Source organism: Corvus hawaiiensis, chromosome 3 (genome assembly GCF_020740725.1).
Source record: "Corvus hawaiiensis isolate bCorHaw1 chromosome 3, bCorHaw1.pri.cur, whole genome shotgun sequence".
Classification (NCBI taxonomy): domain Eukaryota; kingdom Metazoa; phylum Chordata; class Aves; order Passeriformes; family Corvidae; genus Corvus; species Corvus hawaiiensis.
The window spans coordinates 109,215,507-109,239,183 of NC_063215.1; the positions used below are offsets into that span (position 1 = coordinate 109,215,507).

At 38.9% G+C, this 23,677-nt stretch overlaps 1 protein-coding gene across 3 annotated transcripts in view; it reads left to right on the plus strand.

Moving 5' to 3' along the window:
• Positions 1 to 23,677, plus strand: part of SOS1 (SOS Ras/Rac guanine nucleotide exchange factor 1) — a 43,721-nt gene that overhangs the window by 7,462 nt on the left and 12,582 nt on the right. For all 3 annotated transcript variants that reach the window (XM_048297223.1, XM_048297225.1, XM_048297224.1), the window contains 9 exons: positions 1,495 to 1,620; positions 3,862 to 3,993; positions 4,563 to 4,727; positions 6,155 to 6,364; positions 6,819 to 6,962; positions 8,726 to 8,836; positions 8,946 to 9,044; positions 19,783 to 19,910; positions 20,687 to 21,342. In XM_048297223.1, coding sequence (XP_048153180.1) covers positions 1,495 to 1,620; positions 3,862 to 3,993; positions 4,563 to 4,727; positions 6,155 to 6,364; positions 6,819 to 6,962; positions 8,726 to 8,836; positions 8,946 to 9,044; positions 19,783 to 19,910; positions 20,687 to 21,342 — 1,771 coding nt within the window. The remainder of the gene's footprint in view (positions 1 to 1,494; positions 1,621 to 3,861; positions 3,994 to 4,562; positions 4,728 to 6,154; positions 6,365 to 6,818; positions 6,963 to 8,725; positions 8,837 to 8,945; positions 9,045 to 19,782; positions 19,911 to 20,686; positions 21,343 to 23,677) is intronic.

Sequence of the window (23,677 nt, forward strand, 5' to 3'; positions counted from 1 at the left end):
AGCGAAGTTCTTAGGAAAAGTGAAACTGTTGGCATAATCAAAATATTTGTGTTAGCTAGTCAAATGGAGAGAAGTTCTTCTGTTCTATTTTTGCCAGACTGCTTTTAAGTTTAAAAAGCAGTGACTTCTGGAGGTGTTTTTTAAGACCTGCTGAATAAGGGTGTGCAATCTGCAAGAAGCCAAACGCGTGATCCAGCGTATTTGAATCTCAGCAGCAGTTAAGTGAGCACCAGGACTATGCCCAGACATGAAGCTTTCAGACTAATGAGTGCCTTAGCAGGCAGGTGGATTTCTGTTTGAGGCTGTTGTGTGTCTGAACTTCATAACATTCAGTTCTTGCTATAACTGCAAACAGGAATTAAAACTCAGGTGTGAAATTAAATAATTATGGCAGCATTATTTGCATATAGACATGGGTTTAACATTTGGATGAGGCAGATTGTTGGGGTTTGCTTCAGAGTTGTTAGGCTCTCGTGTTAGTGATTGAGAGAACTGGAGGCATTTTGAGTTGTGTGCAGGGGAACAGTAAAATGATGAAATTGGGGCTTGACAGATGCATTGCGAAAGTCAGCAGTCCGCTTGCTCTGGCATAATATTTGCCATCAGTGTAAGACTGAGATTAAACTGTTTAAGTTCTGAAGCACTGAGCTTTGTGTACCTGAAATTTAGGATGGTTAAAACTGTGCTATTTTGTGAACTACAGAAGTGCAAAGGAAAAGTACACTTGAGGTTGCAGAAGTTAAGTGACAGTCTGAAAAAAAAAATGGGAGGAGCAAGGGGGATTGTTCCTTGTTGAATTTGCACCAGTAAGAAATTAGACACACTTATGACATACAAGTAAACATATGGGGACCGAATTTTCAAAACCTCTCAGCTGCCTCTTAATGCCAGGACAACACTGTGGCCTTTTTTGAAGTGGTTTTTTTACTACAGAGGCTGACATATTTTAAAAAAACACAATGGAAACAAACTTCTAAGCCAATCTTACGAGTGCTAACTGAGAATGGTTTAAATAATTTGAAACAATAAATGCTGCTGAAAACGTTGTTGTTTCTGTAGTGTGCTCTGTGAAAAATGTTCTGTATTTCATTATTATAGATTGTGGTGAACAATGGCTTTTCAAAGGAGGAAAAACCCCCCACTGCTGAAACCTCTTGTAAAAACAGTGATTTAAGAGCTAGTGGAGAGATAAGTATATTCAAGGGCTTTAAAAGTTTTCCTAATTGCACTACTAAGCACAGTTACTAATTAACCATTTTCTTGACATTAAACATAATTTATAGTGATTTGAGTACATAAAGCATTTGAGATTTATATTTCTGTCAGGTGTGAGTGTTTCACCCAGGTTTTTCTGATGGGCCTTAAGAAAGCTACGTTTTGGATGGGATTTTTCTGGGCTGTTTGGCTTGGGTTTTGTCATCTTCTTTTTGCGAGTAAAGCGTGTGTTCTGGGGAAGAACAAAACTCAAAGCTTGAATTCTTCTCTTTCCTATAGGTTCAGGTGCAAGTCCATCCTAAACTTTCCTCTACTGAAGATGCGTTGCAGTATGTGGAGGAGTTGATTCTTCAGTTGTTAAATATGTTGTGTCAAGCTCAACCAAGAAGTTTTCTGGATGTAGAGGTATAGAGAACACTTACTACAAATCTTATTACAAATAATTTGAACTATTACACGAAAGCTTCTATATTAATCATTTCACAATGCAAAAAGGAAAGCAGTAATTAATGTATCTTTATGTAGCAGAGCCTTCTGCATAAATCTGACTGATTTATGAGTTCCCTAATAGCTCATTTTCCTATCAATTGAATTTGTTGTTCAGTGCACAGCAAAAGTATCTGAGCTGGTTTACTTTTTAATAGATGGTGAGTGTAAATTTTGTATATAAAGCTGACTGGTTCCTTTCAAAAGACCTTTTTTTCCCCCACTGATACTGTATGTAAACTACAGCTGCTTAGTCTGAAGCTCTGTGCTGCTTTCTCAGCGTGGTAATTTAGTCTGATATACCCCCTGCTGTCCCAGAAATTAAAACAAAAATAGTTCAGTCACTTTTTCAGAATGAGTTTGGAAACACTCCTTTCCTCCTTACAGAGACCTGGTCTCTTACCATTGCCTTTTCAAAGATCTACAACCTCTACTGCTCATCAGAGCAGCTTAATGTATAAGAAGAGAGGCTGAGCTGAAGAGTTTTTCTGTCTGATGAACAAATTAGTGAAGGTGTATCACTTAAGTTTGTAGGACCACGAATACCTTGGTAGCACTTTGTGCTTAACCATGATTTAAAGACTTTGGTGCCAAACTACAGACTCTGTGTGCTGAGTGGCTGTTGGTTTCCAGTGCTTGGGGCCAGGGCCTGTGCCAAGTGACTTCTTCGCATTCAGAAGAAAGTGGACTAATGGCAAATAAAACCTCACTAACAAAAAACCCTTAAAAATGTGGCTGTCTTAGAGCTCAAGATTCATGAATTTCATCCCTCCCCTTCCGTTTTGAACACTGACACCCCCAGTGGTGTTCCAGTGTCCCCTTTAATGGCTGACCTGTTTTGCAACATCATTCTGGTCTGGCAGCTCAAGAGACAAGCGGTCTGGGGAAGGTTGTTTAATGCTGTTTTAAACAACGCTGACAAAAAACTCGACACAAAGTGTTGTATTATGAGTTTTATGGCTCTGAAGACAGAAGAAATGCAAGAAATAGAGATGATCAAGCAACTGCCATTTACCCCCTTGGTGTTCATGCACAATGATGCTGTCTTTAATTATATGGTCAGACACATTCATTTTTCCCCTGGGACACCTTCATTGTTCAGTCAACAGACTAGACCCTTTTAGGGGTGTGAATTGTTGTTAGTGGATCAGAGGGTTTTTTTGGTAGGACCTCTGCTGAGTTATGAGGGGGGAAAAAAAAAGCCTGCACTTTGAAAAGTTGGGTATTACCTTTACAGAATAGTCTTCTGTCTTTTTTTTTTTTTTTTTTTGCTAGAAAGTTTCTGTTTGTGTACTTTTTCCTGTACCAGCTCTCTGTAAGTGGTCATTAACTTCATCTTCCTCATTTCATGGTTACTCAAACAGGAGCCATATTTACGTAAGTGAGCACTTGCAACTGAAACAGTCAGTGGGAGCTGTGGTCTGAAAAAATAAAATGTGAAGTTATGTGAGAAAATGAATTTCTGGCATCTCTGAATACCAGGGCTACAAAAAAATGGTGAAGCTTTTGAACCTCCATAGACCTGTGTGTGAGTTCCAGCAGGAGAGTTGTTCAGTGCATGGGGGTGTGCAGGTGTCCTCAGGCACTCTGACTGCTGGAAGGAGGAAATAAACGGGGGAATATCTGATCCACCTGTAGACTGAAACTGGTTTAGAATATGTGGGTGCTGTTGGAGATTTTCTTCTTCTGTTATGTTCATTGTCATCATCAGAGCATTTTGCATGTGTACAGGCTAGACCATGTGCTGATCAGTAGAGGTAAAACAGGAAGCCTGTTACCATTTCATTCAGTGACCATCCTGTGCAGGGAATAAAGTGCTAGGAGAAAATGTAGTCAGGTATTTAAACACTGAATTACCAGGCATGTGCACAAGGGAAGCAAACTGTGCCTTCAATGGCAGCTTAATTCTGGCATTTCTTAAATTGTGAGCATTATATAGTTCTCTGATAATGATACTCTGAAATATCCTTCTGAATGTAGTGCGCAGCATGTACCAAAATGATAACATTTTCACATTTTGTATAAGCTTTTATAGTTGAAATACAAAGATCAGCAACCATTTCTTTGTTAAATAGTAGAAGGCAATTTTATAACATAGTTACATTGCTGAGATCATTCAGATGGTGCATTTACCCTTTGGTCATGTTTTTTTGTCTTAAGGATCGTGTTCAAAAAAGTTTCCCCCATCCTATTGATAAGTGGGCAATAGCTGATGCCCAGTCTGCTATTGAGAAGAGGAAACGAAGGAATCCGTTATCTCTTCCAGTAGAAAAAATCCATCCCTTGTTAAAGGTAAGCAGTGATGGAATCTTGCTTTTAGAATGCAATTAGAGGTCAACCCCTTTGTTTTGTGTAATTTCTGTGTGCTGCCTGAACAGTGAACTAGAAGAATTAAGAGTATCTGTGTTTTTTGCGTAGTTCTAAGTGTTCCAATCAATGGAATATGTTTATTTTTCAGTTAAAAATCGGCCAATTCTCTTTTGGACAAACAAGACCAAGAACCTTGTATACAAGGCCATGTATAAATTTGATTGTTCATGTTTCATTTTGCATGACTAAGAAAACACTCAAGAAACTTGTGGAAATAGCCCTAAATGTTTAAGTGAGGGTTTTGGGACAGTTAGTTGGCTCTTGGCACTTCCACAGTTAATACAGCAGCATCTCCAATGGCACTGCTTCTTCCCTAGGCCTACACACTCCTGTGTTTCTATTCCTAAAATAGGCTGTGGATATGTGGTGAATCTTTATTGAGTAGGGCCTTGAGCTTGTTTACTGGTTTGAGTTATAATTGACAGTGTCTGGTTCATCAGCTGAGTAACAGTGGAATGCTTTTTTTTTTTCTTTTTTTTTTTCCTTTTCAGGAAGTTCTAGGCTACAAAATTGACCACCAAGTGTCTGTTTACATAGTAGCAGTATTAGAGTACATTTCTGCAGACATCTTAAAACTGGTTGGGAATTATGTGCGCAATATAAGACATTATGAGATTACAAAACAAGATATTAAAGTAGCAATGTGTGCTGATAAGGTAAGCCCAACTCTGGTTTGTCATGTTAACAAACAGCTAAAGCTGTAGTTAAATTTTGAGAGGACAATGTCTTTTTCTTGGTGTGTATATGGAATGTTCTACCTTCTAAGAAGAAATTAGTGTCATAAAATATGGCTCCAGTAATGGAACAAAACTACCAGAAAGCTAATTGAGCTTACAAAGCTCTTGCTTGTACTTATTAATACTTAAGTCTCTCTTCTTCTTGGTTGCACCTGCCTAATGTCAGCAACATGTGAATATTCTAAAAATTACTGTGAAGCACCACTAACTTAAGACTGTATTGCGTGTAAAAAGTAGTGTTTCAATGGGTCAAACAAAACATTCATCTCCTTAGCATCTCAGCCCAATCTTCCTTAGTGGTGAGACATGAGCCTGGTGAATAGAGCCTGGAATCTCCTAGCAATGTGCTAGAACTGTATCTGTGAAGGAAAGTTAGAAATTGGGGGGTTTCCTTGAATACTTGGATTATTCCTTGTAATTTCCTGCAGTAGTGATGCTGTAATGTCCCATTCCCCAGAATTAGTTAGGATTCTCATTTTAACCTGAGTTCCGTGTACCGTCACTGACTCTGAAACATGAATCACCTTCTGTTCTTAGAGCTTCAGAAGTGAGGCTTAATGCAAAATGTCCTGCATTGCTCTTCTTTTAGAGAGTCATTGTAATGACTCCTGGCTCACATACCACATTTGGAAGAAGTGTTCAGTGATGCACTTTTGTTGAGAACTTTAAATTATTGATTGCTTGTGTTTGGTAAAACCTGCTTGGGGATGAATTGGGACCTCTGGTAGTCAAAAGTGTTTAGAGTTCCTGTTGTCTGTGTAATGTGAGGGCTTTCTGAAGCTGGTGCCCTTCCTCAAGAGTTCATTTTAAGAAGAGAGCTCAGTAGTTAAGGACAGAAACTGGGCCATGTACAGTCTGTGGACAGGCCAGTGTTCATTGCAGGTAGATCACAGGGTTCTGAGCATGATCATGTGTGACTTCCTGATAAAGCTAAAGCTGAAAAGCCAAGATGCACACACCTTTTGATTTCAGATAGTATAGTGTCTTCAGAAACTTAGTGCACTGCTGATTCAGAGCAATAGAGCACAGCTAAATGCTAATTGTTTTTGTGTACTTCACCTTCTAAAATTGTAATTGATTTTAGGACCACGTTCTTGGAGAGATGCCTGGATTGGTCTAAGTGACTGGGAGTCTTCAGAAATTGCCACTGCAAATAATGACTTGCAAATTCATAGCAATGGATATTGCTTTTGTAATGCTCAGCTGATTGCAGAATGAAAATACATAAATCTTACTGCTGCTAAGTCTGATTTCATGGGAATAATAGGTTTTCTTTATTGGGAGCTCACCGGTCAATCTTGAAAAGGGGTTCTCACTTTGTGGATTTCCCTCTCTTTGCTGTCTAGGTATTAATGGATATGTTCCATCAAGATGTAGAAGATTTAAGTGCACTAACTTTATCTGATGAAGAACCCTCCACCTCAGGGGAGCAAACCTATTATGATCTAGTGAAGTCATTTATGGCAGAAGTTCGACAATATATAAGGGAACTGAATCTCATTATCAGAGTTTTTAGAGAGCCATATGCCTCCAACTCCAAGCTGTTTTCATCTCATGTAAGTATTGTACAAACCACAAACACAAAAAGCTCCTACTACAATATCTATAAATATAGATGGATATTTCTGGAACTTACTTGTTGTTGAGTTTCATGTATCAGGAGTAGAGAAAGCACTTTTCTTGAGTTCTGAAATGGAAATAGTAAAAGAGCACTGGCAGGTTTTGTAGGACTGTGGGAGAAACCTTCCCATTTACTTACATTCGTTTACAGGCCTGTAATTTTTAAGATCTGTCACTGTTCTTTGCCATGTTTGAATAATGTACATTTTATATATTTATATATGTGAATTACTTTTAAAATGCATTTTATGTTCTTACGTAAATCACAGAAAAAGTGTATTATAAAATGATTGTAAAATCTTGTTGTGTTTAAGGCAGTTCTTGACTTTCACATCATAACAGAGTAGCTTTGCACATTTGACTTTTGTCTTGTTTTGTTGCTCTTTGCAGGATGTGGAAAACATATTTAGTCGTATATCAGACATCCATGAACTTAGTGTGAAGTTACTGGGTCATATAGAGGACACTGTTGAAATGACAGATGAAGGTAGTCCTCACCCACTTGTAGGCAGCTGTTTTGAAGATATGGCAGAGGTAAGAGAATGGGATTAGGGGGTTTGTTTGGGGGTTTTTTTTGCTATTCATATGTATTTTAATACTTGCAGTTAGACCTCTGTTCCAGCTGCCTTTGTTCAGTTTGAGATCTCTTCTTTCCAACCCCCCTGTGATGAAGGGACTGTCCATTTTTGAGCGTGCTCTTATCTTTTTAGTCTCTAAATCTCAGCTTTTAGGGTGGCTGTTTAGAGAGCAGAGGTGAAAAAACTCAACAACACTGATGAGGAGGTTCCTATAAAACTAGAAGCTGGTCAACCTCTCCTCAGTCCCTGAGAAGATTAGTAAATCTTTCTGGACTTTGCATCCAGCCGTGTGAAGGACCAGAAGGTGGTTGGCAGAAGCCAGCACAGGTTTCCAAAGGACAAACTATACCTGACCAACTTGGCTGCTTTCAGAGAGATGGCTGTGTCCTTGGACTAAGGGAGGAGCAGTTAATATCTCTTATCTGAACTAAGCAGGGCCTTCAGCGCAGTGTCGTAGTGTGGGTACAGCCATCCTGGTGAGATGCAGCCTAGCTGGTTGAGTTGTAGAACATGGGCAGTTGGCTGAACTGTCAGGCTTTGGAAGGACTGTTATCAGCAGTACAAAGGGCACCTGGAGGCCAACGGTTAGTGGCATTCCTCAGGGTTTGGTACTGTTTAATGTCTGTATTGATGGTGTGGAAGGAGGTCTGCTTCATCTAGTTGGTAGGTGCTGCCAAATTATGGGGGGACACACAGGAGGACAGAACTACTTGTGGAACCTCACAGGCTGGAGAAATGGACCTATGAGAACCTCCTAGAGTTGAGTAAAGGCAAACATGGAATTCTGCACCTGGGAGCAAACAACCCCATGCACTGTCTCAGCTGCCTGGCTGAGGAGCAGCACTGCTTGCCAGGGCTGGGAGATCCTTGGGAATCGGATGTGAAGGTTAACTGCCTCCTGGGTTACATTAGGGAATGTGTAGCTGGCCATTCTGTGTAGAACTTGAGACCAAATCAGGTGTACTGTGTCCAGTTTAGGGCTTTCTGGTACAAGATAGGCTTGTAGTGAAGGTTGTCATGATGATTAAGGAGTTGAGGCCCACGATGCACAAAAAGGGTTGAAACTGCTGGGTTTGTTGACTCCTGAGAAGGCTGAAGTAGGAGATCTTATTGCTGTCTTTAGTTACCTGAAGGGAAGGTATGAGGATGGCCGAGGCAGACTCTTCTCAGTTGAGGACTGTGAGATGAGTGAGAGAACACGAGGATTGTAAAAAGGTTAATCCTGATCAGATACCGGGAGATGGGGGCGGAATTTGCAATGAGAACAATTGAGCATTGGGATAGGCTGCCCAGGGAGAAGTTTTGGTGCCTCTGTTCTTGGAGTTAGAACTCAACAGGATGAGACCCTAAGCATCCTCAGCCAGCTTGGATGATGGATCTGTCTTTGGCCCTGAGGTAGGCACTGCTTTGAGCAAAGAGTTAGACCAGACTTCCAGAGATGTCTTTTAGACTGATTTAATCTGCGAGTCTGTGCACATGAAGATATTGATTCTTCTCTATAGCTGTTTTGGAAAAAGTAGAAGCAGAAGAGTCTCTCCTGCATAGGATATATATTTTCTTTTGAGAAATGTGGAAATTTAGCTGTTAAATCAGTTTTGTGAACTGATGGCATTCCTGCCCATGGCAGGGGAGTTGGAACTACAAGATCTTTGAGGTCCCTTCCAACCCAAGCCATTCTATAATTCTGTGATTGTAAAATTATTCTGTATCTCTTTTTAGGAACTAGCATTTGATCCATACGAATCATATGCACAAGATATTTTGCGACCTGGGTTTCATGATCATTTTCTAAGTCAATTATCAAAGCCAGGAGCTGCATTTTATTTACAGGTAACTTGCCTTTAAATAAGACATACTGTTGATACTATTATTTTAATTACACTGTATTGTTGCTTCAGTACATGTATTGTTTTAAGACTGAAACTTATTTTGTTTCTAGTCAATAGGTGAAGGCTTTAAAGAAGCTGTTCAGTATGTTCTACCCCGGCTGCTCCTTGCCCCTGTTTACCACTGTCTTCATTATTTTGAACTGCTAAAAGTAAGAATATTGTGTCAATCTGATGTGTTTGGTTTTGGTTTGGGCTTTTTCATAATTCTCAGTGTTAGGTATCAGAGCTTTGTGTGCTCAGTTAGGTGTAAAATCACTTACTAGAATGTGAATAATAAAACTGCTATGTTGAAAGAAAAGCAGGCTATGTGCTCTGCAGGTGCATGCTGTAATTAACTGAATATCAGCTGATAATGATTTCTGTTGAGTAATCTGTCAATCTAGAAAGCAATAGAGATCTACACACTCGTATTTTTGGTATGGTTGTTTCAACAGTGCTAGGAGATGATGGCACATGGCTGTATTGTAGAAAATGTCCAAGCCTTTCTCAAGCTGTTACTTTATAAATTTGAAATCACAGCAAGATTCCCCTTCAGACTTCATTTCATTTTAATAAAAGCTTCAGGGTTCTTGCAGTGCATGTCCCATGAGGTTGTAAAGGTGATATCTTTCCTTCAAAGGGAAGGCTTGGTTAATATTTGTACTTGGGCAATGTGTAATTAGACCTTGCATTGATAGGGCAACAGTAACATACACATATAAACATAATAGCTGCAGAATGTTTTTCTGGGGCACTTATCAGTATTCAATAATGATCTTTAAGGAGTGTAAAGCATTTTGAGGAAAACTTTGCAGTAGAATCTTCTTTTGGGCTTAATGGAAATTCATAAGGCAGTGTTCCAAACAGCTACTTACAAATTGGATATTTGGAAATTTGGATCAGAAATAAAAAAAAGAAAACCAAAAACCATAACAATTTTTAAGAAAACTGTGTGTGTTTCCTTGAATGTTTGGTTGGCTGTCTTTAGATAAGCCAGTAGCTCATCTTTGAGCCTAAGTGTCTACAGTTTCATCTCCGTTTTTACTGACTTAGATCTACATGTACACCTTTGGCACATAGCTTGTCTTATATAACATGCTTCTTGAAAAATTTTGGGATGTGTGCTTGGTCTGTTTGTCTCATGGGTTTGGTCTGACTTCAGACATCTTTAAAATATTAAGCATTTCCTTTCATGACAGTCCACTGGAAGGGAGGTTTGGCACAGCTTGTTTGCATTTTGTACGATAAAGACCTGCACAGACATAAGGTTTCTCTGCTCATGCTGTTATCACAGTCTCAAAATGCAGTACTGAAGGCTTTGCATACTTCCATGTGAACGTGGCACTGTATTACCTAATGGACAAAGCATGAAGGATTAATGCTGTCTGACACCCAGGCATCCTGCCTTGCTTCTTGCCCCTAGCAGTTTTAGGGGGGAAAGGAAACCATGTGTGCCTATGGAATGGGGAGCAGCTCGTGTTCACCTTTTCTAGGGCAAACTGGAGTCTAAGATAAGCCCCACTCCAGAAGTTTATCAGTCATTTTGCAACTTGTGACCTCTGCTTTATGAAAAATTCTTCTTTTCACGTGCATGCTCTACACACACACGCACACACACACACAGAGACACAGATCCCCTCTACCCTGTGTCAGTCTGCTATTGGGCTGGATTTTATTCTGCATGTAGTAATAACCTCCCGGGTTTTCTTCCCACCATGGTGCTCATGTCACATTTTAGTTGGACACCTGTCACTGTGGTCTGTCAGCACACACATATTATGTACACAAAATAGGCAGTGATGGATAATAGGTGCACATGAAGAGGGATATTATTTCTCGTGGCAGCATCTTCAGCCGTCAATGTGTACATCAGTGTGCACTCAGCAAATGAATCCGTGCCTCAAGTAGTCTTTGCTAGCAGTAACATTTTCTTCCTTATATCTGGAATCTTTGAACAGATTCCAGCTTGATTTTTATCTGGCACAAAAGGATATTGGTGCAATTATTTAGCCATATCATGCTGACAGTTCCTCTGATACAAGGTTGTATTGAAATCTCTTAGATGGTAAGAGGCCTGATTTAGTGATTGCAGGCATGTCTATGAATAAATCAAGTTAAAAATGCTATGAAATTGGATCTCTTGTTATGAAGAGATATAATGTTGGCAAAGTGGCATGTGGAAAAAACATTTGGTTTCTCTTGAATGTAGATATACTTAAGGATAGGGAGGTTAGCATTTATCTTTGAGCTGTGTTGTATAATGTTGCATTTTTTGAAGTAATTCTTTAAAATGCAGTTCAGTTACCTTCTAACTATGCAGACTACAAAAAAAAAAGTAAATTTCTATTTACCAAAGGTTATCCCATTTAGAAACTAAAGCCCTCCTGAAGTTGGACAGGGCACCAGGAATGCACAAATGCATATTCTATTTTTAGCTGAAGCTTCTTGCTGTTACATTTTTGAGTAATTAGCATAGGACTAAGACCTGTGTTTTCCTTCAACCAACCTGAAAGTCCCCAAACTTTTATATAGTTACTATTTAAAATAGCAGCCTTATGTGAAACTGCACTTTCCTGCAGATGTTCAGATAATAAATGAACTTTTCTAAATCATAGAAACATAACTATGGCCTTTATTAATTGAAGAAAGATGTTTTCAAGACCTTTGAATTGAATTGGGCATTGTTTCAAATGCTGTACATTTGTATGCATGTATGGTACTCTTTCATTGGGTAAATAGATTACTTTAAAATTCTTTTTATTCCAAGTAGAAATGCTCCAAGGCATATATAAACTTTGCTTAGATAAAACAGTGCATTTTGGGAAACAGGAGAGCTTGATAGGGTTTTTGGTTGCTTGGGATTTTATTAAACCAAGCACAGATTTGAGTCCCATGACTTATGAATGGTAACCTATAATCTCTCTGCCGATATATTTTAATTGGAATTCTATTGATAATGTTCTAAAAATCTCAGGATGCTTTCATTTCACAGCAGTGTGTATTAAGTTCTATTTCTTTTTTTTCAAATGTTCTTAGATGATAGGTAACTTTTCAGGCTTTACTGACTGGCAGTTCAGCTCAAGTAGAAATACTCCTCAGTTAAACCTATTTGTTTTCCTCTTTCACCATGCTAATGGTAAAAATAATAATTCTGGTTTGGCAAGGCCTTTCAAGATGATAACCTCTCCTTTTCCTAACCTGATGGTATTACATTTGTTACGTGTTGCTGAAGAAGGCACAAAGCAGTAAAATGTTGGTTCAGGACTAGAGTATCTTAAACTTATCCCCTAAGTTTCTTGCTATGTGTTGTATTGGACAGCACATCCCAAACTATTTTGGGCTTTGACTTCACTTTGATTCTCAGCCTTGTTTCACCCAGGGTGGTGTTCCAGACTGTAACAAATTGAGTGAATTTGGTTTGCAATCTCATGTGTAAGTGGTGTAACCCAGCCCAGGGTGGAGCATCCAAGTCTTAATTAGTTGAACTTTGTCAGTCTGCAAAGCTTTTACAGTATCTGCAATTATAGATCATTGTCTCACAATACTGTCTGGACTGCTTATCTTCAGTATCAGCACTGTGATTAACAGGTTCTGTTGCTTTAGTCAATTCTCAAAGTATCCTTTAATTACTGTTGAAACCAGTAAATCAGGGATTTGAACCAGCTGTGAATTATTTTAAGAAAATATTCACTTAATGTCAGCAAAAGATTTTACTTTCTGAAATCATATTTTCTTCAGTGCTTCATTCCAAAGACAGTAATTTGTATGCACAATACAGTTGGAAATAAAATAAAAAGCAGTATTATTGTTTTACATATCTTTGTATATGTAACTGCAGATGTGGATGACTTATATCCACTGGAGATAATGTGCAGTTCTAGGTCTCTGTGACAGATGTAGGTCTGTCTGTTGAAGGAGATGTAGCTTGACCAAACTGTTGCTAGTGTGTGATAAGGACTACAAAGTGTATTTGGGTGTTTCTTGGGAGGAAAAGCTGGGGTGATGTAAAATTTGGTCTGAAGTCTAAGAAGAAGTTTCCTAGAATATGACAGTAGTTGAAAAATTTAAGAAGCTTCATATTGTTAAGCTAAGATGACTTGCATTACAGCTGGAATGTTGTAAAGGTTCAGAAGTTGTGTCGTGTAGAAGCTGGAGTTGATACAGCCAGGTTAAATGAGGTTCTGTATTTATTTCTTGCTCATGGGGTTTCATTGACAATATTTCTGTTTCTTTTCTCCTTTAAGTGCTAGTGGGTTTATGCCTTGAGTCAGATGTGTTCATCAGCCAAAAGGAAGAAGCTGATAGGGGAAATAAAACTTTTTCACACATTTGTGTGTGTGTGTGCAGTTTTCCCAGAAACTTGGTTATTGTTAATTGAACTAATTGGTCCTTAATTTTCTTTCTAGCTGTGGCACTCTTTGATGTATTTCCTGTGTGTTTGTATCAGATGAATCTATGCACATGAGTATCACTTAGTTTGCCAGTGATTTATGTCATCTGCTGTGGAGTTGTAATGGGGCTTCATGTTTTGCTTTATAGGGTTTTTTTTCCTTATACACAGGATGTATCTGGGCTTTTGAGAAGCAGATGTCTCTTTCCAGTAAATTTTCTAGTAATTTCTAATAATGTCCTTTCCTTTCTAAATAGGTACCTCTGAGAATATTTTTTTTCTATTATCCCTCTAAAATTGCTTTTCTGCAAAAACTGGATAAAATCTAACAAAAGTGAGCATAAAATATTCCTTGTGACCCTTTGCCGTACAGTCCTCAGTGGCACTTGAGCTGTGTCAATCAATCTGCTGCTGGACCTGTAACAACAAATGCTGTACTTCGATGTCACAGGGCCAGACTTCTTTGGGAAGTCAAATGAAGCACATCCTGAACTCCAGACCTAGACTTCACTTAGACTTAGCTGTAGGGTGCCAAAGTCCTGTTCCCCAATCAATTTTCTAGAAACACCCGCGTGGCAAACACTCCATAGTCCTGTGGGAGTTAGAGGAGCTGTATTGTAACTGATCTGTTCTCACTTTTCAGTGGCTGCTGTTAATGATGGTAGAGAGCTCTTTAGCTTCCATAGCCAGCAGCTTGTGCTGAACACCCAAGGCCAAGCTGTCATGAAAATGAATGGCTGTTACAGGAGCTTGCACAAATTTTGATCCTTTTTTCCCCCACTAAATAAAAGTTTTGACACAATCCATCGAGGATTGAATGTTAAGAAGCTTATTTTAGCTGGGATTTCCAACTCCTAGTTTTTGTGACTGTGGCAGTCATGATTAGTCTCTGATACACTTGTATTGCTGCATAGTCTTTTAAAAACAATAGTTTATTTCCCTGTCCTCTTGTCCTGCCACCTTCTGTACAAAAGGCAGATCCTTGGAGAGAGGTAGTGCTATGGTTGAGACTTCCATATGCTTGATTTCTTCAGTGGAAATACTTCTGGATGTGGAGCTGTGGATTTAGTCCCACTGCCAGCTTTCTCTGTGTCTCTTATAACAGTGGAGGTTTATGTTTTTGGTCAATACTTTGAGATACTCAGTGGAAACTGATGGAAATAGGAAGGAAATAACAAACCCAAGTGGAACAACAAACTCCATTCATGGTTTCTTCTTGTCACTGTCTGTTTCATTTCACTTCATTCAACTTGCTGGTTTTTTACTTAGTCACCAGGATTCCTCTTAAAATCAAAGGGTTCTACCCCTGCTTCCCAGAATGATCTCTGAAATTGTGAATTTACCTTATGTAGCGTTCAAACATTCATAAGTTTCTGTTCAAAAATTCATACGTTTCTATCCAAACATAGAGGTGTTATCCAGTTTTACTTACAACCTTGCAAAATTTTCTGGCAAAGATCAGACTTGAATTGTGTCAAAGCAAAAAAAGTGGATTTTAACCCACTTTGGAATTACAAAAGAGGAAGGGAAGATGTTTTCAAATTGCATTGTCTTTACTTTAATGGAAAATTTGGGGGAAGACAATGGAAGACCTCAATTACAAGTGTGGAAGCACGTAGGTAAATATTCTGTGATATTTCAAATACTGATCTAACTAAATGTTATGAACTAAATTATGAGTTTTAAATTTCTAATGTATTCTGCAGGTCTGCTAATAGTGATGAGACAAACCAAAGTGACAGTAAGAAGGAAGAGAGTTTCAGAGCATGAAGGCTCTGGAAGGATCTGTGTGAACTTGTACATTTGTTGCAGAAAGGTAATGATGCTGCTGTGAAGGAGACATCAGCATATGCAAAAAACCCAAACCCCATATTTCTGAAAAATACAGAGCAAATGGGTTTTCTGTAGTTTGAGAAGTCAAGGCCTCCTATAGGCAAAAGAGCCATTCCCAGTAATTGAATGTGAAATGCATAAGTGGCTGCTAGTGGCCTACAAAAAGTCTGAATGTTTAGGAAATAGTTTTGTGAGAACATCAAAGAAGGCATTTGGAAAGAAGGATTTGCTTTTCTATCCCTTCCTTGGTGAAGGAGATGCTGAGTGTGTAAGTTAACATTGATCACACATATTAATCCCTTCCCAGCTGCAGAAACTGAGAGCAAAATTGTACCTCTTCCTGCTGAGCAGACACCAGGGGAAACACTTTGCAGGGTGCAGTAACTCTTGAGCAAACCTAATCTGGAATATGGTCTCCTGACAGGCTGTACCCCTTTATGGGAATGCTGATGGCAAATTGACCAAATGAGAAACCTGTTAGAGTAAACTGAATTGTTGAATTGGTGAAACATCAGCTGACAGACTTGTGTAGTGTATATGTATCTGAATGGGTCTTCCTGACTTTTCCTCAGTGTCATCCTGATTTGCAAAATGGCACTTCAGAGTAGTGTAATTGAATTCTGAAACAGAATTACTTTCATTTCTCTCTCACACACACACTCCTTCCCAAATAAGAGCATTCGCATTGAGCAATCAAAGTAGCAGTTCCTTAAATTCACATGTTTTTCAAGCCAAAATGTTTTTACATTTTTGGGCTCAGATGACATTTGATGTAGTTGACCTTTCAACATATGTTTAGGATCTATTTTAAGGCACATAGTAAAGAGGTGAAAAAACAAGGAATCTTGTACTAAAAGTTGAAATGCTTCTTGTTTTCCTCTGTTTTAAGGCTTTACTTGTCCAATATGCTTCCCAATGGGTTGATCATCTTTTATATTGTGAGTTAAACTTAATGTGAAATAAAAGATGAGGGCTTTTTATCTTCCATGTCTTTTAAAATGTACTTCTGAGAGAATGCTGAAGGCTTTTTGTCGCTTAATTACCTGATATCTGGGGTTTGATATTTGATGTGTGCAATTTTATGTAACATTTTAAAATTAAACTGAGAAGTCATAGTTAAACTTTGAGTGGAGAAAAGGTTTTTGTCATTGCTTCAGTAATACATTGTTCTGTTCCACTGTCAATGCAACTAATGCTCTTGCTGTAATGTAGATCTAAATAAACAGAGAACTGTATGAATATTTTTACTGCACTGTGCTCAAGATTGTCTTGAATTTATATGAAAACAAAATGGCTTTTCAAATTTCAGTGCATTGAAGCTGTGTGTGTATGTTCAGGAATATGGCATGTGGAGTTTCCTTCAAGGTTCAAGTGTGAGGTGCTTTTTAGTTTGCTAGTGCATAGGGGTTCCCTGCAGTTGTCCCCATTTACTATCCCAAATGATTTCCTGATGCTTTTTAAAAATTAAAGTTTCTAGATATGAGAAAACTTTCTTTTGTCCCCAGTATACTGCTGCTTTGGGCTGACTCTTTTATTATTTGTAGGAATTACAAAAAGTCAGAGTGTGCTCTCAGGTATCTCTATGCTATTGACCCATCTGCCAGGATTGTTTTATGGCAAAGTGCCAGCAGATCTGCCTGCCTTTGTCAGAGCAGAAACCCTGCTGATTTTTATTCTTGATTACAAAATACCTCTGTCTTCTCTGTATTGAAGCTGTGGTCTTGATTCCCAGAGGAATTGGGGAACTTGCAGTTCACAAATTTCAGTGGTTAGACTCAGAATAATCTTCTAGGAAGACACAAGTCTAGGTTGTGATGCAAACACTGAAGTACAGACTTTATATCCGTCGTGACACCTGTGGGTGTGATTGTATCTGCATGTTCTCGTATGTGTTCTCTATGATATTTCCAGAGAGATGCTTCTCTGACTACCATAGTCTAACTGTGCACTGCATGAGAAGGATTTCTTTTCTATCTCTTTGGAATTTATAAATGTCTAATCCTTGTGTTCTGCAACAGGTAGAACAAAATACCTTGTCTTCCACTTCTTGGTATCTCTTCAGAGCTTGTGGCCTAGAATGTAGAGTACTTTCTTTTTATTAGAGACTTGCCTAGCAGTCTGTTTTCCAAGTTTGTTTTCCTGGAATGTGCCTGTAGTATTGTGAATCTCGTGAACTATAAGCCAGTATTTTCTCATAAGATTGTTAAAAACCACAATATCTATAATACTACTGATAATCAGAAGTCTGCACTTCTTCACATACTACTGTAGTATTCTTTATAGTAGGTAGTGCATTTTCTGAAAAAAAAAAAAAAAAAAAAAGCAGATAAACAACCCCAAACCCAACAAAAACCCCACCACCACGTGCTTAGTATCTCCCTGGTTTGTTCATTAGGGGGCACTGCACAGCTGTAGAAGAATGAGTGGGATTTGCAGAGAAACTTTCTGGGTGCTTCCCAGTGATGTTTTACTTTCCACCTTTTCCAAACACTGTCCAGGGCAGTGTAAGATGAAATCATTGTTGTAATTTACACTGAGTTCTAAGTCTGTTTTTGGTAATTATACAATACTATGCTGGAATATAAACTTCCAAATTCCTGTGTCCAGAGAAGTGTCTTCATAGTAGTTCAGAGTACTACCTGATTTGCCATTTGTGTTGGTGTTACACGGAAGAAGACACACACTTCTGTACAGCAGTTTCCAAATGTTAAACCTGGAGCATAATTACACTCACTGGATTTTGATTTAGTTTCTATTTGCCGTTGGAAATAGGGTTAGTCCCAATGGATCCTGATGGGAAAGTATTAACCACTTTCTCTATATGCAGATAGGTATTTTGCTTTGGGACATGGACTGTTCTGTGATGAACACCCACATTTTTGCAACTGGAGAGAGGTTTCTGTAAAAAGTAACATAAGAGCAGAGTGCTTTGCAGTAATTAATGTTACTCTGTACTAGTCTGTTTCTGAATAGAATGTACAGAATATTGTAGGACCTGATAAGGCTTATTTTATTTTCAAGGCTAAAACAATCTCTTCCACTGTTGAAGACTAGCAACCCAGAAATTATAGGAAATCCACACAGACTATTTTGATGGAAGTTTGCAAAAAGGCAGCACACAAGGCAAAGAGCCTTCTCTGAATGCTTGTGCAGGAAAGATGCAAAATCTTAGAGGTAGTTTTTCAAAGCTTTCTTTCAAGACTTCTGCCAGTGGTGCTGTACCTGCCTCATTGCTCTGAAATCCTCTCTGAACCCAGATCTGCAAAACCAAAGCCAAGGGGAGATGATACCTCTACTAAATCTAGAGAGTAGAGGAATATGAAGAGGGTAGTCTGTTCCTTCTTGGAATTATGTCATCTCACCAAGAACTTTTGGGAAGTAATGCTTGTTGTGGTGCATTCTTAGACCTGTTTCAGTGGTTGTTACATGAGAAAGCTCTCACGCCTAATGCTGCTTAGATTGAGAGTATGACAGATGATACTACCTGAGCCAAAGCTGCCCAGAAAAAACTTTGTGGTCATCCTTATGGCTGAAAACACAAATAAAGTAGTCTTTGGCATTGACAGCTATTGCACTGAATGATTAACTCAGGTTAGGGAAAAAATTAATGCTGTTCTCTGACCAATTCAAATACCAGACATGTCTATGTTGTACTCAGTTGGATTTTGGAGGGCAATACTTACATTTCACACTGGACAGCACAACTGTACTTTTTCGAAGGGTGTCTCATTCTGATTCATTCTGGCCTTTGCTTCATTTCTACTACCAAAACAAATCCTTCAATTGTGTGGAGCTAATTCTTGGTGTGTAATAGTCTAAAATGCTTGTCTGTTAATAGTTCTGAATAAGTTATTTCAGTTTTACATCTAAGCCACAGCTGTAGTCAGCTATTTTTTCACTCATGTGAAACATTTTAATGCTTAAATGAAGATATGAGATGAAAATCTTCAGTTTAAGCAGTCTTAAACATGGCAGATCTTGTTTTATAAAATTTACCTGTCGTAACAATAGTTACACACAAAACATTAGTGTTAACCCGTCTTGTCCAGTTCTAGTTTAGTTTTTAGATTCAAAACTCACTGTGGCTCTGGGCACCTTGATCTCTGTTGGCTCTGCAGTTGTGCTGGAGATTGGCTGAGATAATCTCCAAGGTCCCCTTCAACCTGATTTATTAATTAAACTGTTATTAGTGAGGTGAGAGCCCTTGTAATCTTCTGTTTATAAATGTGATGAAGGAGTTTTGCTTAGCTTTGGGTCCAGCTTGTCTGTTCTGGGGTGTTTACATGTGTCACATACAGACTGATGTGATCTTGTCCTGTAGTATGGTGTGTATGGAGATCTTCCTTGCTTGTTGTTCTTAAGAATTAACACCTGAAATGGATTCCTTTAAGGAGCTGTAAGGTAAATCAAACCAGGTTGAGATAAATACTGCATGTCTGAGTGTGTTTGTGTCTGGGGGCCCTTAGTGACTGTGCTATATTTTACTGAGATTAAGCTCTTCGCAGAAAGTTGTCTCTCTCACCCGTGTCAGTAACACACCTGGTTATTTCCATTAACTTTTATAACAAGCAGGAGCATGGAAAATCAGCCAATGGTTAGATTTCTTCTTCCTGGGTCAAACTTCTGGATTTGCACGTACCAATATGCTTGTAACACTTCCTGTCTTTGACTTTCAATGTTCACAGCAATTGGAAGAAAAAAGTGAGGATGAAGAGGATAAGGAGTGCTTGAAGCAAGCAATAACTGCCCTGCTAAATCTTCAAAGCAGTATGGAACGGATATGCTCCAAAAGCCTTGCAAAACGAAGGCTTAGGTAAACGTTTCCGGTTTTTCTGCTCTCTGCTCTTAATGCTTTGCTATAAATCCAGGGCTCCCGGTTTCCTCTTTTAGTAAACAATGAACAAAATAGTTTGTGACAAGCCTGCTTTTTCAAAGGAAGTGACATCAAAGCCAAGATAATTTGTTATTGTTTTAAAAGAGTTCTAATTTCTATGTGTCCTTGCAAACTGGTAGTTGAGACGTTCTGAGAATTCACTGGTAAGTAGAAAGTTACGGCATTTGGGGGTTAATTGTGCTCAGATAATAAATATCCACCTAAAAACATTGTAAAAGTATCTTTCTGTGTGGTTAGAAGGGAATGTTCCTGAACTAGAAACTACTCTTAAAATTGTTTCAATGTTTTCTTTGCCAGACAAGTTTTGTGCTGCCAAGAGTAACCTTTAGGCTTGAAAATGAATGCATTTAACAGCTTATTTTTTTCTGAATGTACTCGCTTCAAATAATTGCAATCTAAAATTGTTCTGTTGGTTATGGAAGTGAGTGGCTTCTTGGTCTAAGAAGCACTAACAGCTTGCCTGCCTCTGGTTGCTTGTGTTTAGGTAAAACATCTATTGCTGAAGTAGAAAATTTATCAGATGAGATACTTTAGTCAAGCCTTTGCAATGGTGCTGATACTGAGTGATGAAATTGCATTCTCAGTGGAATCCTCCCTTCTCAGAATTATGATCTGGTGTTTTTGTGTTAGTGGTGGTTGTGTTTTTTCAATACATGTGTACTAATAGGCTGCCTTTCTCCCATCCTCCACTGAAGTGAATCTGCATGCCGGTTCTATACTCAGCAGATGAAGGGGAAGCAGCTAGCAATTAAGAAAATGAATGAAATCCAGAAAAATATTGATGGTTGGGAGGGTAAAGACATTGGACAGTGCTGTAATGAGTTCATCATGGAAGGAACACTCACACGTGTAGGAGCAAAGCACGAGAGACACATATTCCTGTTTGATGGCTTGATGATTTGCTGTAAGTCAAATCATGGCCAGCCAAGACTTCCTGGTGCTAGCAATGCAGAATATCGACTGAAGGAGAAGTTCTTCATGCGAAAGGTACAAATCAATGATAAAGATGACACTAATGAGTATAGACATGCTTTTGAAATCATCTTAAAAGATGAGAACAGTGTTATTTTTGCTGCTAAATCAGCTGAAGAGAAAAACAACTGGATGGCAGCATTGATATCTTTGCAATATAGAAGCACGCTGGAAAGGATGTTGGATGTAACAATGTTGCAGGAAGAAAAAGAGGAGCAGATGAGATTTCCAAATCCTGAGCTTTATAGATTTGCAGAACCCGACTCTGAAGAGAATATTGTGTTTGAAGAAAACATGCAGCCCAAATCTGGAATCCCCATCATCAAGGCAGGAACTGTTGTGAAGCTCATCGAGAGGCTGACTTACCACATGTATGCAGGTGAGGCACTTGGTCTGTGCAGCCAAAACTCAAGGTAGCCGCTTGTTCATGCTTCTCTTCCTGTGTTAAATACATGCAGCAAATACATAAAGTGCGTAAAAAGTGAATATGCTTGGCAGTGCACGTGGGATATTGCATGTGCATGAGGTTGTTCTCATGCAAGGAATGGGGGTGGGAGCCTGCAGCAATTGAGCTCCAGACAATACTTTTTCCTTTGTGCCCCAGGCTACAAGAACTGCCTTCCCTCCAGACTTCTAAAGCTGGGTGACACAGGAAGGGCCAGCATGTGGGAGAGGATTATGGGCCCAGTGTTTTCAGTTAAGGGTTGTACTCTATCAGCTATTACCCGTGTCTGTGCTAGCTTGTCATGGAAAGACCGATATCAGCCTTGATAGGTGCAGTCACTCGAATACTTTGGCCTCAGAACTTTGCCTTAATCAGAACTTCAGTGAGGATTTGATTTAAGAACTTTTGACTTAGGGTTTCTGTTTGTGTTGAAGACACATTAAACAAGACATTTACGTGGTTTTCCAGGCTCACCTCAGTGTGTGGGGTTCTTGATGGCAGCCCAGGATTTTTGTAAGCTGTGCTGCAAAGCATGGGCTTGTGTTTGGGGTTTGGATTTATTTTTTCTGATTCTATTTGTATGTCAGTTATTCTGAAACTTCGTGAATCTTGGTATTAGTGCTTTTCATATTCAGCAGTTTCTTTTTTTCCTTCCTTTTTACTCTTTACACTCTTAATTGCTGTGGATTGCTCTTCTGCAGCTCAGTCCTAGATACCCTGCATAGATCAGGAATATTTGTTTGAAAGAAGCGAGGAGTAAGCAGAATATAATTTCTGTAGTTTAGTACTCTGTTTACTTTTTTAAATACCTGTAGTTACATCTCTTTGCTCCATTACTTTTCTTGCTCTTTTTTTAATTTCCTTGAATTTTCCTAACATTTACTAGAAAGCCAAATGCAGTATTGTGCTGGCAGTTTTTACCTGTGCAGTTTTGTATCTGTCTTCATTTTCTTGTAACTTTATAAACTTCCAGCTCTTGGATTTGAATTTTTTAGGCATGGTTTATGACATAATTTTATGGTCTTGAACGTTAAAATCAAACTACTCGGCCTTAGAGAAAGGAAGACACCTTTCTATTATTATTTTTAAATCTAGCATTGTCTTTGCCAAAGAATTAGCAAAAACTGTTGTATGAGAAAACTGAGAATGTGAGTACCGTGAGATGGCCTGAAAGACTTTGACCAAAAGGATAAAAATAGTTGTCTTACAGTGTATTTAGCCTGTCTTTGTAGCCTTAAAGATCTTTAGTGGACCTGATGCTGTGTTGTTACACTGTGCATAATTTCTCAACACTCTTATCTTCTATACCTTCTGTTTTATAATTGGTTATCTGTGAGGAAAAACATCATTGTTCTCACCATTCTGTGCAGTCTTTTCCAGGGCAGCAAAGAAATAAGAGATAAAGTGACTCAACCAAAAATGCTCTGTTGTACAGGAAACATGGTCCATTTGTGATGCAAATCATTCAGGGTTTTGTTGCATCTTGTGAGATGCAGTGAGTAGGGCAGCAACCCTCCAGAGTAACAGGTTAGCTGTTTCACACATGTATCTGCTGAGTTCAAGGCTTCTTCTCTGAAGACCTGGGAAGATGAGTGCTGTGGTGGTATGTAATCAAACAGCTACAGACTGTAGAAATGCTTTTCTTGCCCCACACAGGATGGTGTATGTGTGATGGTAATCTTAAAAGTCTTTATTGGCTTTGTATTCATATGCCAGAACAGCAAGCCTTTACTTTTCTGAGGCAATTGTTCTGGAATTCAGTGTGACTGGTTATGGCAGCCTTTGATCTGGCAGTCTAAAGACAGTATTTACTATAGCTGTGACTTTTCTCTAGGTTTTTATCTTTGTAGGTCAAGTGGTGTAAGGAATAATTACAGATACAATTGCAGAGGTCATATGAATTTGTTGCAGTTTAGTTAGTTGCTGTAGTCAAATCAGATCTCAACTTTTTTGTCATATGTGAAGATCCACACAGTCCATCTCATTTGTAGATATGGGTGTTGGACCTTTTATTTTTCATCCCTCACCCCCCTGACAATGCACAAACCATTTTATCAGCCAAAATGTCTTTGCTGTGGAACAGGGACAGCTTTAAAGAAACAATGCTGCTGGGGGTGGGAGGTGTCCAGCCATTGCAACAGTTCAGACAGGGAGACAGCCCTGATGGCCACCTGATCACAGGGTGAGACTGTCCAAACTATCCTGTGGTGGAGCAGCAAAACAGGGAGAAATCTCGTTTGCAAAAGCAGCTTTCCATGTATTTTTACAT